This window comes from Caloenas nicobarica, chromosome 3 (assembly GCF_036013445.1).
Source record: "Caloenas nicobarica isolate bCalNic1 chromosome 3, bCalNic1.hap1, whole genome shotgun sequence".
NCBI classification, from domain to species: domain Eukaryota; kingdom Metazoa; phylum Chordata; class Aves; order Columbiformes; family Columbidae; genus Caloenas; species Caloenas nicobarica.
This window is the reverse complement of record NC_088247.1, coordinates 25,339,945-25,352,417: the sequence shown is the minus strand read 5'-3', so window position 1 is coordinate 25,352,417 and position 12,473 is coordinate 25,339,945. Positions and strand designations below refer to the sequence as shown.

The following is a 12,473-nucleotide window of genomic DNA, read 5'->3' as shown; positions in this document are numbered from 1 at the left end:
CTGAATCAAACAGAAGATGTGTAACACCTCAGAAGGACAGGCAGTTGGACTAGATGGTCATCATAGGTCTAGTCCAACAGAAATCTATTCTAATCTTCAGTGTCTTGTGTCACCTTTCCTCAGCTTTCTCCGCCTGCTTTCACGACAGTAGAAGCTGGAGAAGGTTGATAACTTACAAACCCGGCCCTTTTGGTAACTGTTACATGGGCTTAAAGTGACTTTGTCCAGGTGATAAACTAGGTGAATAATACTGGATTGTATCTGAAGTGTGTGTAAGGCGAGGAGCTCAAGGAACCATAGGTGAAGTGGGGACGGATGTGAGAGAAGTGATAAACCGAGCAAGGCCCGCAGGGATGTAAAGTAATTACTGGTTTACATCCCCTTCCTGCTGCAGTGCAAAGGATATGTGCATAATGGGAGTTTCAGAGGGTTTGGAAAAGGATAATTTGCATGGCGTGGCACAAAACAATGGCAGACTGCCCCGTGCAGTGCCTCACTTGGATGTGTCTGGAGTCTTGGAAGCTTGACTACCCTACGTTCTCCTACAAATGGACCGCTTGAGCTTGTTTGGAGGTTCTAGCAGGGGAGCGCAGCTACCGTATACCCTTGACCGATGAACGGTACGCCTCTATCGGGGAAGGTCGTCCTCTTCGACCGAGCGCGCAGCTTCGGGAGGGACGCACATGGAGCGGTGAGGGAGGAAGGGGACACCCGCCTAGCCAGCCAGATCAGCCGAATCAACCCTGGCGATCAATGGGGTGACAGATGTCGCAGCCAGATCGCCCTCACATCCACAGTACAGCTCTGCCTAAAAGTTATATAAAGGTCAAAAAACTTAATTACCTTTACGTTGTGGCGATGCTGCTCACGTGGAATATTCAGTGACGCACATGATGAAGTTACCTCTAGGTAAAGACCAAGCGTTCCAGGCTAAACCACCTCAAAATTTTAAATGTGTTTGTTTTTCGTTACACTTTCCTCCCAGAAGCCTCCGCTAACTATGCAAAGTAGCGGCTTTCTATTGGCGGCCGTCCCGCTTGCCACCGCCTCACAGCGCGGCGGCGGGGCGCGGGGCGGTGGCTGCGGCTGCAGGCGGGGCGGGTGCGCAGGCGCGGCGCGGCTCGGCTCGGCTCGGCTCGGCTCGGCCCGGCCCGGTTCGGCCAGGCCCGGCCCGGCTCGGCTAGGCCCGGCTCGGCTCGGCCAGGCCCGGCCCGGCCCGGCTCGACTAGGCCCGGCCCGGCTCGGCTCGGCCCGGCCCGGCCCGGCCCGGCCGCTGTCCTCCCGCGGTGGCGAGCAGCCGCGGGCGAGTGAACAGCCTGCGGGCCTCGCCAGTTAAAAGCCGCGTTCGTTTCTTTGCTTGTTGTTTATTATTCGCGTTCTCCGTGTGAATAGTGCGGGTTTCGGTGATTTCGCTTTCCCCGTCAGCACCGCGGGGACCGGGTGCTGTGCCAGGTCCAGTTTGCCGCCGGGCTGTCCGATCAGGATGTCACGTCCCTGGGCCCGGGCTGCTCGTCCCAAGCCAAACCAGCGTCGGTACAAGCGGTGCGTACTCCAGCGTTTCTCATCTCTTACGTGGGAGTTTGCTCCGTTCTGCTCTTTGCCTCCAAGCCCTCCCCTCACCACCAGTTACTAGCGTTATGGCTCCCCATTTAATTACATGAACCGCTCTTCATCTTCTGGCTATGAAGAACTTGTCACGAATGGAAGGGGTTGGAGTCAACAGCCCAGGAGGCTACTACCTGTCGTAAGTTGAGCAGGGGACTTTCCCCCAGGCTGGTGTGACACGAGAGCTGTGACAAGAACAGCCGAGGTTGGGCGAGCAGAGCGTTGGGTGCGCAGGACACGCGCGGTCTCCTGGCGCTCCTCACCAGTGCTCTGGTCTGTGCAGCCAGCATGGGAGCAGTGGCCTCTTGCACGGATATTTGTGTTCCCTCTTTCCCGCTGTCAGCCCAGTGGCCTTCACAAATCACAAGGGGGTAAACTGAGATCCTTTATTCCCCAAGTCCCTCTTGCTGTTGAGATAGCAGGCTGAGGGCAATGGCCAGCAGCCCGCCTGCGATTGCAGCTCCTGGCTGCGAGTTCACGAGCTGGACTTTCTCTTCCAGCACTGTATGTCAGACTCAATCTTAGGAACCAGAATGCTACAGCTTGCTTCAAAGCTCGTCGATCCCCCTGCATTTACAAGGCAAGCATCCACTGTGTCTTTACCTTCTATTTGCGGCATCAGTGTGTGCTGGGCAACAGTGACTCACTTATCTCCTGTGCTGATACGCCAGTTGTCATGCTAGGAGCAGGTCTTGGGAAGGTGCACTGAAGAAAAGTGACTCTTCTGGTTTTTAATTTTTTTAACCTCAAGTTAAGAATCACCTTTGGCTTTTTCCTTCTTCTGCTGTGAATTTAGCTGTAGTACAAGCAACTCCTGTTTCATTCTGTTCTTCTGAGAGGGGATATCGTTTATGTTTATAAATATCTCAAGGGTGGGTGTCAAGAGGATGGGACCAGACTCCTTTCAGTGGTGCCCAGCAATAGGATGAGGGGCAACAGGCACAGACTGAAGCACAGGAGGTTCCATCTGAATATGAGGAGAAACTTCTTTACTTTGAGAGTGCCAGAGCACTGGAACAGGCTGCCCAGAGAGGCTGTGGAGTCTCTTTCTCTGGAGACATTCAAAACCCACCTGGACACATTCCTGTGCGATCTGCTCTGGTGAGCCTGCTTTAGCAGGTGGGTTGGACTGGATGATCTCCAGAGGTCCCTTCCAACCCTAATCATTCTGTGATTCTGTGATACTTTTCTTTAGTCTTTTTTTCTGTTTCTCATCTGCTGTTACATTTATTAGCAGTATAGATACTACTCAGCAATGTTTTAGTTTCCAGTGACTTACCTAAGAAGGAATGGAAGCCCCTAAGCAGGCGTGCAGGGCTGAACAGCTTGGCTTATCTGAATTCCCATGGTTTGCTGCAGCCTTGTACTTTGTGTTCTACTTTTGTGCCTGTTGGCTAACAGGCGGATCGCTTGCCTCGTGTTTGCTCATGGTCTTTCATAAGTTGTTTTTTCCCTCCGCTTATGAAGGCATGCTTGCAGCATTGGGAACTGGAGGTTATTGTTTGCGTGCCAACAGCCTCTTTTCCAGGACTACTTGAGCTGTGGGTTGGAGTGACAAGAAATCTCGCTGCAGAGGGAGAGCAGCTCTCAGTTGCAGCCAGGACGGGCTGTTACCGAGTTCTGCGTGTGAAATGCCAGCATGATGAAAGTTGATGCTCCCTTGGCTTATGGCTCTGCAGCGGGATCCAGTTCCTGCTGAGACCTAAACACTAGTCTATTCAAAAAAATAACAATTAATAGCCTTGTTTATGAGGCCATTTGAGAACTAAAGTGCTGCTTGCAAAGTGTTTGATCAACTGAAAAGTCTATAAAGTTTTGCTTAGCAACAGGATTTCTTAATAGAAAGAAGTGCAACCGGTAGAAGGGTAAGTAGTGCAACAGTCTGAATCTTTGTATTTTAATTTGGATTATTACAGAAGAAAATGGTAATTCTTTTGAAGTTTCTACTGATTCTGGGTTACATACTTACCCTGGATCACCATAGCTACAAACAAAAGTGAGCGGCTTTGAAAATATGTTCCCATACTTCACCTAAGTATGTGTAGAATTAATGTTTAGATACTTTTGGCGTTCTTTGATAAAAGGACTGCCAGGTTGGAAAAACCCATCTACTGCCCCTTCTCCCCTGCAGTCGAAACTTGGCTTTCAGTGGTGATTGAGTAGCTCTAGTGCTAAACCTTACGTTTTCTAAAAGTTTCAAGGATTTCCTTAGTGGTGACTTAATTTTTTTCTGTTACGTCCTACTTAGCAACTTGATGCTTACTATTCCTGAATTTCAGGGGAATGAAAAGACTGTGAAATACTTTGACTTGACTGTCGAGTGGTGAAACCAAATCAATTTAGACTGAAGCTTTACTGAAATGTTTTTTAAAAAATTAACTTTAATTTTTGTTGTGCGAGTGACCTGTGAGCCATCATTCCAGCTGCCATCAGATTTTTCTATCATTATTAACTTGTTATCTTTTATAACTATTTTAGGTAACAAGAAGTTTGAAGTCATGGCTGGAAAACCGAAACTTTACTACTTTGATGGAAGAGGCAAGATGGAGCCAGTTCGCTGGTTGTTAGCTGCAGCTGGGGTCGAGGTTTGTTTTAGTGTTTTTAGCTTTAAGCTGCACATTGGTAAGCTTGTCTTTGAGGCAGATCACAGGTTATTAACTAAGAAAAGAAAGCATCTGCAGACAGAGTAGTAAATGAGCGTTTGCTTTTTGGTATAATTAAACCACTGTTACTTTAGGCAGACCAAAGTATGGCTTCAACTTACATGTCCTCCGAGCAATGACACTGTAAACCAGTTTCTTGCTTAATGCAAGAATGCATAATGCTTGATCAAACATTTGATTACTGACCCAGGGCCATTGAGCTGAATGACACGTGTGTTCCTGGCATAACAATTATTATCTGTGCCAAGTTAAACCGCAGTGCATTTGCTTTTTCTAGTCTTTCTGTTTTCAGCTGGATGCTCACACGCAGATTTTTATTTTATTTTTCACTCCACTGACTACATCCTCCACAATAAGCTATAGCATTAACTTTATTTTGTCTTACTTGCATCATTTAGATGATGCTTAACAGGGTGAAGTGAAAAAATTGACCTACATGTCAGGGGAAATCGGACATCTCAGAGCAGGAAGAAAAATATTTGGGTAAATTAGAGAAGCAAGATGCCATTTCAAAATACTTTTTTTTAAAAATGGGATATAATTATTCATTTGCTATCAATCTTGGCAATAAACTGATAATTCAGTTTGAGGACACAGAGGACTAGTAGTTGCTCCGAGTGTCCTCTTTTGTATAGTAGGCTGTTACACTTCATGCGGTTACCCCTGTACTGAGACAAGGAACCTGAGTTTTTCAAAACGACAACCAGTGTTTATCTGAAAGCCTTGCAGAAGACACAACAGGCTGCTTCGCTGCGTCATTTTTTCATGTGTTTTGATTCTCTCTCTTCATTTTTTTTTTTTAAATGCAAAAGAAAAAAGCCTTGACAGGTCCCAATTATTACATTTTGCCTTGGGATATTCTTTTCCCAGCTTTTCATCAGCAGGAAACTGGGTTCTGTATTTTAGACTCTGTGATCAGACTCACAGTGGTCTAGCATTAGCACTGTATTAGTTTGCCTAATCTTCTGGGGTTTCCCTTGTACAGCAAGTCTTAATTATTAACATAAGTCACTCGGATGTTCTGAGCAAGGTTGTTTGAGGAAGGATCCATGGGAGTCCATAGCCACACATCTAGGGATTGGTAAGCTCAGGCATTTTCTAGTCTCCATGGTCTACATTGACTGTAGACACAGATGGCACATGCAAACACGTACATGTGGACATGTAACTTTGGTGTCTTAATCTTGAACTGAATTCTTCTGTAAGCAGCACTGATTGGACTTGACCTTATTGAATATAACTACATAATTCTGATCACAGGCAATTCTGTATCTTTTTATTTCCCATCTAGTGCATAATTCATCTTTAGGTGTCCTAAACATGTTTCTGTACTAAACTTCCTGCTGGGCATAATACTTCTACATTTTTTTGTAAAAGCTTTGGTTTAGCTTTCTAAGAATTGGTTGCTGTCTAAGCTCCTAAATCAAAATATCCCACAGCAGAGATTTTTTCCACATTCCAGAAAACATTTTAAAGACATCCTGGGCGGTGTTGTTGACTGTCTTACATTAAATTGCCTGTTCAATACCAAAGAAACTCAGGCTCACTCCAGCTCTTATTGCCTGTTTTTCTGCTATGGTTGTCTTTAGCAGCTTTTGTCAAATATGACAGTCCAAGAGAATTTGCCAGTGCTTACGCCCTTGGTATTTTCTCCCTTGGAGCCATATCTGGAATGGAGGGAACCATGATGTGTATTCTCTTATGATGTTTAAAAAGTTTATCTGTTCTATAAATGTGAGAAGATGCTCATTTCCTCTTCTTCCTCATTCTGTTTTGTCAGTTTGAAGAAGAGTTTTTGGAAACCCGAGAGCAGTACGAGAAGCTCCTGCAAGGTGAGTCCACGTGAAACCGCAAGAAAAGTGTGACCAGACTTTGCTTAGTCTCAGAGAAGACATGTGAAGAGAAGACTTTGAAGACAGTGTGGGACCTTCTTTCCACGCAGCAGAGAGGGGAGTGAAACAGATCTGTGAACAGCTGCAGAGGCTGATTTGTCTCCCATATGTGGACAGATGCAGTTGAGAATTCTGTGTCTTTCCAACCTGGAGAGTTTCCCAGGCCTCTGTGTTTGTCTACGTGTCCCACCTGGTTCCACAAACTTACCCTGGGCTTCAGTAACTTGCAAAAAAAAATCCTAAAACTTCATTGGATGTCCTGATTTAGCTTAAGATACTGGTTATAAGGGAGAAATTTGGGAATCTGGCATTTTCTTCAACTGGGTTTTAAATCATGAAACAGAATTTTTAAATGTATTTAGACTTAGATGTTTTTTTACTTAGTTGATGTGATTGTCTCCACTGTATTTCAATTTCAGCATAAAAGCTGCTGTACAGAGTCCTGACTGCAATATCAGTTAAATTTTTTTAAAAGGAAAGATGTTAATCCACAATAATTGGGTTCTGCAGTTTAACTTGTCTCCACCACTGTAATTTATTTGCGTGAAGAACCACAGTTTAATATAATGACTACTCACAGCAAGCTCACCACAAAAGTAATGATCCTCTGAAGACAGCAAGAAATCTGATGTGGAGTTACTAGAGCCAGTAGAATAATATGTGTCTTTCCCTTTAGATGGATCCCTGCTGTTCCAGCAAGTGCCCATGGTGGAGATGGATGGGATGAAGATGGTGCAGACCAGAGCCATCCTCAACTACATAGCAGCAAAGTACAACCTCTACGGGAAGGACCTGAAGGAGAGAGCCCTGTACGGTAGCAGTACTACTCATCTTAAATTTGTTATGGTAGCTTAGATACATCTAAAATTAATTACGTACTTGCACACCCAGAGAATCACTTGTGTTCCTCAGTGACACGCAACTTGCAGTGAGCCTGGCAGGCCACAGTTAGATGCAAGCCAACTGATTTGTTCCAATTAGATTATTTTTACATAAAAATATTTGAGACGGGGGTTTATTGTGCGCTAGTAAAAGATTAATATAGCATGTCACAGATATTTGGGAGGTGACTGGCGTGTAAATGTTGAACTATTTTTGTAAACAGAAAACTTTTTGGAAAGCAATGGTCAGTCTTTAAGTTTTGTCTGCAAAATAAGATCTGTCATTGATGTTATCTGTGATTGCATGGTGTTCCACAGCATTGTAAAAGGTGCATGGTTTAGGTCCTTGGAAATTGGGGGAAGAACAGCTAAAAGCTGTTGAAAAACTTCTGGTTTCACATGAAATTAAATCCAGATCTTGATGTTGTGTCTGTGTGAAGGAAAAAAAAAGTAATTGGGATACCTCACTCTGTAACCTTTGAATGTCCATTTCTTATTGTTTTTCAAAAGAAGGAAAACTAAAGGTCAACTAATAAAGCATCTAACTTTAATAGATACTTTACAATAAACTGCAATTAAACAGTGCAAGTGATTGGAAGAATTGGCTGAAGTTGGTTCAGGGAAGTAACAAAAAGAATGAATATTCAGACAGGAGCCTCAGTCATAGCTTATCATCTGCTTTGTGTTGCTAAAAAGCCATAATTCCTGTAGCCTGCATTCCCTGCATGCCTCTTCCTTCAGACAGGATACTCCTCCATCGAGTTTTGGGTTTTAGATTTAACCTGGAACCTCTTCTTGCCCTCTTACCAGCAGATACTTGTCAGTTTGTCCTTGAGCAGTGGGCAGGGAGCATCAGTATTTTGAGGAAGGGTTGCTGTGATTAGGTCCAGGTTGAAGTACTTTGGATAGCTGGACCTTGTACAGTGCAGAAGTGCAGTTTTGGAAGACCAGGTAGATGCAGGTGAGAAGCTGGCATACATTAAGGCTTGCAGGAATAACTAATAGCTTCTTATTGCACATAACATGTTTAATCCCTACAGAGGCTTTTTAGAGAAGCTGTTGCCTGACAACAAAAACTGCACTTTATTTTATTACACAGCAGGAACTCACATCTCTTATGACACAGGATGGTTAGAAGATTTTGTTAGACTGTCTTACCAGATATTTTATTCATATTCATGAGGACTTAATTTAGAGTCCTGTCTACAGTACAAAACCTGCTGTCAGAGCTCTGGAAAAATGGATAAAAGGGACGATCTGAAGAACTGCTGTACTAATAATTTAGCTAGGTGCAGAACCTGGTAGACTTCAAGTTTCCAACCCCGTTACTAAACTATATGGCACCACCTGGATTTTGGGTGAACTCTGAAGGTGGGATACATCCAGGTGACTAAGTCAGTTGGGTATGAATCTTCTTGTGGTGCTGTGTATTTCTTTGGTGATTCTGAAGTGATCTGTAACACCAAAGTTAAACTTTTTTAACCTCTGTACTATCCTGTTTCATCCTGCACAATGAGGCAAGTCAAGTCCCAACAACACTACAAGTCTGAGTGAGACTCAGACTACGACATATTTTTTTAACTGCCAAAATAATTTTCATGGCGGGGGCGGGGGGGGGCAGGTAATTCAACTTTTACTGTCACAACACAAATCTAAGAAAACTCTGATTATGCAGGTGCCTTCTTATTTAAGGGTTTTGTTTCCTTTGGTTTTAAGGATTGATATGTATGTTGGAGGAACTGATGACCTTATGGGCTTCATTTTGATGTTCCCATTCTTATCGGCTGAGGATAAGGAGAAACAACGTGCTTTTATAGTTCAAAAGGCGACAAGCAGGTATTTCCCAGTATATGAAAAGGTACGTAGGAGCATCATTTAATTCCATTGTTCTGGAAGGATAACAATGGGAACACTGGGTATTTTATCAAAAGCAGAAGAAGCAGAAAGGTGTCAGTGCAGTACTTTAAACCAGGACATCATACTGTCTCTGGGCACAAGAGATGAGAGGGAGGTCAGAGCAGTATGAGACAAGTTGGGGTCAGTTAATTGCAGAAAGTCCTAAGTGAGATTTCATGGCCTGTGCAGCATCAACAGACTGGAGGGTCCAAGCATCCCCTTTGGCTCAGAACTGTTATGATCCAATGAGTGTGTAAACATAGCTATATGCAGTTAAAATAGCAATTTCCTGGTTTATAGGGGAAATGAAACTCTCTAACTTGCATTGCAAAGGGAATACGGTTTTAGAATAGCTAATTGTCAGCTTTTATTTACCATTTCAAATTCATCTACCTGGGTTTTTTTTAACCACAGTAATACACAGCTACCTTTGCTGTCTTCTAGTCCCAGTGGTCTGGCTGCTTAAGCCCCTGGAATCTTGGTGTTTCTCTAACTGATTCTCTGAGAGACAGGACCCAACAGGTGCTCTCAGTGGAAACTGATACACACAGACAGGATGATCTGGCAGAAATAGCTGCTTTTCTCTTTTGAGGTCTAAAGGGAAGACAGTTTCCTACTTAAATAGCAGCTCTCCTATAGATGGCTGCCAGAGTTCATTCTGCCCTGGATTCCACTTGTTGTATCCTAGCCCCAGTGCTTTAGGCTGATCATGTCTCTTTTACATTTTCCATTTTCCCACTGAAGCTGTAACTACATACAGAAAAGTTGAAGATTTATGAGGCTGGAAAGGAGTGAGTACCAAGGAGGTATCTAACTCTGTAGCCCAGTATGTGGAGTTAGCTTGGGCTATAGGAAGGATGGGTAAGAGAAACCCCGAGATTCTAGATTGCCACTGTAAGGACTGCTCAACAGATATCTCGTAAAACGATCAGTGACTGCAGGCACTGGGCCCACATCCCCCACATTCATAGTATCCCTAGTTGCATGGGAGAGGAAGGTGAAAAGGAGGCAGTAAGTATTGTCAAAGAATGTGTGCCTGTGCATTTTGAAAACATCAACCCCAGCTGGCTATCCACATCTTCACATGTTCACTTACGACACTTCTAGGTTTTGAAAGACCATGGGCACGACTTCCTTGTTGGCAACAATTTTAGCTGGGCAGATGTTCATCTTCTTGAAGCCATTTTGATGGTAGAGGACAAGAAGTCAGATGTGCTCTCAGGCTTTCCTCAGTTACAGGTACCTTACACTAACAATACACTCATGTGGCTGGTAATGCAATAAATAATATTTTAAAATCTATTATGTGTAGGTGATTCCACAAAACAAGAGCATTTATCACTTCTCTTTCACTCTAGTTTTGCTCTGCTTGCTCTAGGAGAAACCTCATAGTATGTTTCATCTAGAGAGTCTATTATTTTCTGGAGTAAATCCTGAACAGATCCGAAGAAATCCACTCTCCTTTTTTTTTTTTTTTTTTGTTTTCCCCTCCTCTCACCAGTTCTGTGACACCTTTAAGCAGAAGATACTTTCTGGATCACAAGAAGTGATTTGAATAAAGTACACATCTGAAAACAGAGATAACTGTTTCTACTTCATCTCATGTCAACACAAGACAGAGGGCTGCCTTATTACTGTTTAAAATAACAAGGTTGGGGTGAGGAGGAGTAAAATTCATCCATGGCTAAAACTATATTTCTTGTCTTGCCTCGACATACAACTTGTTAAAGGATGTTACAGAAATCTGTAAAATTGCTTTTTCTTGTGTTACTTTCTGTTCTTTAAATACCATGTACTTGCTGTTTACCTTTTAGGCTTTTAAAGCAAGGATAAGCAGCATCCCCACAATCAAGAAATTTCTAGAGCCAGGAAGCCAGAGAAAACCTGTTCCTGATGATAAATACGTGGAGACTGTGAGGAAAGTTCTCCGCATGTATTATGACGTGAAAGTGAATTAGTGTGTCTGGCTAAAACAACAGCTGTGCTTGGCTGAAGAGAACAACTGGATGGCAGATGTGCAATTACACTGCAGACAGAAGGTGAAAGGGTGTTCGAAAGGAGTTTCAGTGAGCGGTATCTCCTGTTCTCTCACACAAAATACAGTAGTAGGCAGGTATCTTTTGTAACGCTTTGCTACTAGCCTATTCTTTTCCTTCATTCTTCTGGTAATTTTAAGCAAGTGAAATGGCAGCAAGCATGTTGTCTTCCTGGAGACTCTTTGGAAGAGGGGAAAGTGAAAATGAAAGAAATATGAGTTGCTGACTGACGGCTTCAGATTCTGCTGCTTCTGAAGGTTTTCTTCTGAGATCCAGATCAGATTTTTGTATAATGATTGCTTCCAATTCAGGCCTGTACTGTTTTTAATATCATTGTAGGCAAATGAAACAAGTAGCTCTTAAAGAAAGTAGGAAGGAGGTGCTTTTCTTGCCAGTTCTATTGGACACTAATGACTTTTCTGAAATGTCAGTATTGTGCCTTTATAACTAAGCTGCACTTTTATTATTGAATTAGGAAACAAATTGACTGCCAAACAGCATTTTTGTGTAACTGCTGTATCTAGAGGATCTGTTCTAATCAAATAAACTTTTTATGTAGTCATGTTGCCCTGTTGTGTCATGAATGGAAGTTGGGGGTTGCAAACTTCATTTTTACTTTTCTTGGAGGATAAATTCTTTATACTTGATATGAAGGGGATCCTTGTTAACCCGTATACCTCATGAAAAGGCGTTTCATTTGCATTTATATACCAGCAAAGGGAGATGTGAAGGAGAGGTAGTGAACCATTACACAAACCTGGTTTAGTTCCTATCTAAAGTCTAGTACCTGCCAGACTCAAAAAGTTATTTCTTTTCCTTTTTTTCTTTTTTTTTTGTTTAAATCTATGGTTTCAGCAGGTGACTTGACAAAGGAATTTCAGATTTTTTTAATCACTTCAATAAATGGCACATATGCTTTTAAAAACTGCTCTGTAGCATGTTGTCTTGGAGTTTAATATCTGCTGTTTACCATTCTGTATTAAGGGTACAAAAGAAAAGCCCACTGCTCAATCCCAAATGGCTTTGTTTCATTCCTGTGTTAGTTACGGGTCAAGAAATAAGATGCTGCTTGACTTTGGAATGCAGTGAGTACACCCATCTGATATTTGATGAATGAGTTGCCCACTTCAGAGGTCATCGGTCTCCCCAGCTTCAGCACGACTAAGTTCTCAGCACTACAAGTACTTTTCCTTCATTGCCAGAAATATAAGGTAGATATTGACCTATGCTGGCTTATCTGTTACCTGCCTTCCTAATGTCAATTGCAATTACAGTTTAGTTCTTGGTTTAATCTCCAATTGGTTTAATAACAAAAGTTTGGAAAACCCTGTAGTTGTTGATCTTAATTTCATTGCTAAATGAACTTCTTCTGCAGAATATGAGGAAAGTTGTGGAGTAATGCTCTTCAAACAAAAGCTCCACAAGCACAGATGCAGAAGATACAGGAGGCGACTGTCAGTACTTGTTGGTGATAAGCCTAATAGCTAATGGCCTTGCCTT

The 12,473-nt window shown here is 42.9% G+C and overlaps 1 protein-coding gene across 2 annotated transcripts; it reads left to right on the top strand.

The window, feature by feature from the left end:
* Positions 1-1,136: 1,136 nt before the first annotated feature.
* LOC135986667 (glutathione S-transferase 3) lies at positions 1,137-11,541 on the top strand. Of its 2 annotated transcripts, none has more exons than XM_065630924.1 (7): positions 1,137-1,542; positions 4,084-4,190; positions 6,049-6,100; positions 6,837-6,969; positions 8,758-8,899; positions 10,045-10,176; positions 10,752-11,541. In XM_065630924.1, the coding sequence occupies exons 2-7, from the start codon at positions 4,104-4,106 to the stop codon at positions 10,893-10,895; spliced, it is 690 nt and encodes a 229-aa protein (XP_065486996.1). In that variant the 5' UTR covers positions 1,137-1,542; positions 4,084-4,103; the 3' UTR covers positions 10,896-11,541. The 2 variants fall into 2 exon arrangements, with proteins under 2 accessions (XP_065486996.1, XP_065486997.1); XM_065630925.1 differs by lacking the exon at positions 1,137-1,542 and adding an exon at positions 1,619-1,744.
* The last annotated feature ends 932 nt before the right edge of the window (positions 11,542-12,473 follow it).